Source organism: Alligator sinensis, unplaced genomic scaffold, assembly GCF_000455745.1.
Source record: "Alligator sinensis unplaced genomic scaffold, ASM45574v1 scaffold553_1, whole genome shotgun sequence".
Classification (NCBI taxonomy): Eukaryota; Metazoa; Chordata; order Crocodylia; family Alligatoridae; genus Alligator; species Alligator sinensis.
The window spans coordinates 22640-25765 of NW_005842389.1; the positions used below are offsets into that span (position 1 = coordinate 22640).

Here is a 3126-nt window from a genome sequence, read left to right on the forward strand (position 1 = left end):
GAGGAGAAGGTGGTGGAGGAGAAGAAGGGGCGAGAGGAGGAGGAGGGGGCAGGGGCGGGACCGAAGGCCAAGGAGGGTGAGCCCAAGCCCCGCCCCCTGCACAAGACATGTTCTCTCTTCATGCGCAACATCGCACCCAACATCTCCCAGGCCGAGATCGTAGCGGTGAGTGGTGGTGCGGGGTGGGGGGGCAGGCCCCCCAGAGCTGGGTGCATCTTATGGCTGAGAACAGAAGGGTCTAGATCTGGGGGGTCTCTGCAGTGTCTCACTCTCTTTTCCCCCCCCACCCCTTCAGCTCTGCAAGCGTTACCCTGGCTTCATGCGCGTCGCCTTGTCGGACCCCCAGCCCGAGAGGAGGTAAGTCGAGGCATGGTCTCCCCCCCACCCCCCAATTCAGGGCAGGGACATCTCCCCAAACAGCTACCACCCCAGCCCCCCCTGACCCGGGACCCCCCAGTGTTGCACTTATAAACTCAAGTTTTCAAGAACTAGGTTTAAAAACTAACATAGCCCTTGGTTGACAAGCAGCAAGAAGTTTTGATTTAATAGCGACCAAAAAACTACAAGACTAAATGATGGAAAAAGACATTTTTCCTTATTCTTGTATTTGTTCAGTTGTGAAAATGTGCGTTTCTCGCAGCAACTAAAATTAGAGGTCAGTTAAATGCAGCAGGTCTTGAGTGGATGCCCAGAGGCACCAACTACCCAACCAGGCTCACCAATAGGGCAGAAATTTGCAGTAGCTTGTAGCAGGGGTGATCGCTTTACAGACAGTGTGTGATTGAGGACGTGTCTTTGGGTAAAGCTAATCTTTTTTGTTCAACCAAATTAAATAGTTGGAAAAGATTTTGAAAAACTCAATTTTTCTGACTCTGTATGCGGTCTAATAAAAGTTTCAGGTAGGCAGGCAAGGTTTTTTATTAAACTAAATCAAGTAGTTGATTTTTTATTTTTTTTTTAAAAACCTCACCTTTTCTGACTATGTAAGTTGGTCTAATAAAATATATCAGAGTAGTAAATCATCTTTTTTTTAATTAAGCCAGGGAAAATGGTTGGAATTTTTTTTGAAAAACTCAATGTTTCCAATTATTTGTGTTGGTCTAATAAAAGATATCAGATTGGTAAATCTGAATTTTTTTATGAAACCAGGTCAGATAGTTGGACATTTTTTGAAAAACTCAATTTTCCTGACTGTTTAGTTGGTCTAATAAAAGATATCAGATAGGCAGATGAGGTTTTTTGGGTAAATCCCATCTTTCTTATTAAATCAAGTCAAATATTGGAAAAGTTTTTTTGAAAAACTCAATTTTTCCAGTTATCTGAGTAGGTTTAATAAAAGATATGGGATTTACCTGAAGAACTTTGTCTGCCCATGTCCTCAGACCACCATGGCTGCGACCGACACCCTGGGACACATGCATATATACACAGCCCAAGTGGCCAGGGTGCATGGTGACATCTTTTATTAAACCAATTCAAATAGTTGGAGAAATTTTGGAAAAAATCAATTTTTCAAACTATTTGCGTTAGTCTAATAAAAGATCTTGCATTTACCCAAAGAACCTCATCTGCCCATGTCCTCAGACCACCACGGCTACAACCGACACCCCTAAAAACACGAAACGATTGAGACGTTTGTCACAACTTCAACATCACAGGCCTGCTTTAAAAACCATGAGGCTGCGTTGTTATATTTATCTCACACACAACACCTTTCCTGCATTCAACTAGTCTTTTTGTGATTTGGCTTGAAACATATATTTCCTCTTTTGTCGTCGTTAGTTACTCGTTCACTTGAAAACGATACGTTGTTCCCCAGTATCCAGGGTGCAGCCGTCTCGGTTCAGAGGCAAAAGGCATCCAAGCTTGTGGCAGAGGTGACACCTTTTCTCACGCCAACGAGATATGTGCAAAAAATATTGCTTTTAATAATTTTCCATTGCAAAAACGTATTTTAATTACTTTTAATTGCAAAAATTTACGTTTCTTGCATAACCCGCCTGCCATCTGCCGTTGTTGCAAGCTTTTGGGCACATGCACCTTTGGGCATAATGAAAAAATATCATGTTCTTGCTATGCCCGAGGAAGGGTGTCTGTGCCCGTAAGCTTGCAAAGATGGTAGACAGGTCATACAAGAAAAGTAATTAAAAGCAATTTTTGCAATTAAAAGCATGTGTTTTTTATGTATATCATTGGCGTGATAAAAGATATCACCTCTGTCATGAGTTACCACACCGAGTTGCATGCAAAAAAAATATTGCTTTTAATTGCAAAAAATTCTTTTTAATTTCTTTTAATTGCAAAAATTGCTTTTCTTGCCTGGCCTGTTTGCCATCATTACAAGCTTTCAGGCACATGTGCCTTTCCTCAGGCATAACAAGAACTAAATCTTGTCTCATGCCCGAAGAAAGGTGCGTATGCCCAGAAGCTTGCAAGGACAGCAGATGGGCTATGTAAGAAAAGTAATTAAAAGATTTTTTTGCACTAAAAAGAAATCGGGATTTTTTGCAAGTTTCTCATGGGCTTAATAAATGATATCACCTCTGCCGCGAGTTTGGATCCCTTATGTCATTTCCTTGCCTTCTCTAGTTACATTAGCTCACATACGTGTGTGATGAGTGTGTTGGGTCTTAGGCAACAATTTTGCTTTAGAGAAACTGTCACTTTTATTATTTGAGGGCATTGGGGTCGGTGGTACTGGGGTGCTATGAGCTCTGCTGTCTCGACGCCTGTGTGGGTTGTAGCCCACAGTGGGGTTTAATTTTGTTTGTGGCAAATTTGTTGCCACAACCCAGTTTGGCCCCAGCCACTGTCTTGCATGGAGGGACCCTGCAGGGCTTCAGGGCCCTGTGACTGGGTGGGGGGAGAGGGATTAGGGGTACCCCAGGGGGACCTGAAGGAGCCCGTTCTGTTCCTCCCTCAGGTTCTTCCGCCGTGGCTGGGTGACCTTCGACCGCAGCGTCAACATCAAGGAGATCTGCTGGAGCCTCCAGAACATCCGGGTGAGTGTTTGGTGTCCCCCAGAGCTGGGCGCATCTGAGGCGTGTTACACACAGCCTGGCCTCTCAGAGCTGGCTGCATCCTGGCCTGTTTTACACAACACAGCCCGTCCCGCGCCGCCCCCCC

At 44.4% G+C, this 3126-nt stretch overlaps 1 protein-coding gene across 1 annotated transcript in view; it reads left to right on the forward strand.

Annotated features, from left to right (window-relative positions):
- The window catches only part of SRRT (serrate, RNA effector molecule), a gene marked incomplete at its 5' end in the record, with an annotated part of 14300 nt that overhangs the window by 6709 nt on the left and 4465 nt on the right, over positions 1 to 3126 (forward strand). The window contains 3 exons of the mRNA XM_014522683.1: positions 1 to 165; positions 296 to 357; positions 2924 to 3002. Of these exons, the coding sequence (XP_014378169.1) occupies positions 1 to 165; positions 296 to 357; positions 2924 to 3002 (306 nt within the window). The remainder of the gene's footprint in view (positions 166 to 295; positions 358 to 2923; positions 3003 to 3126) is intronic.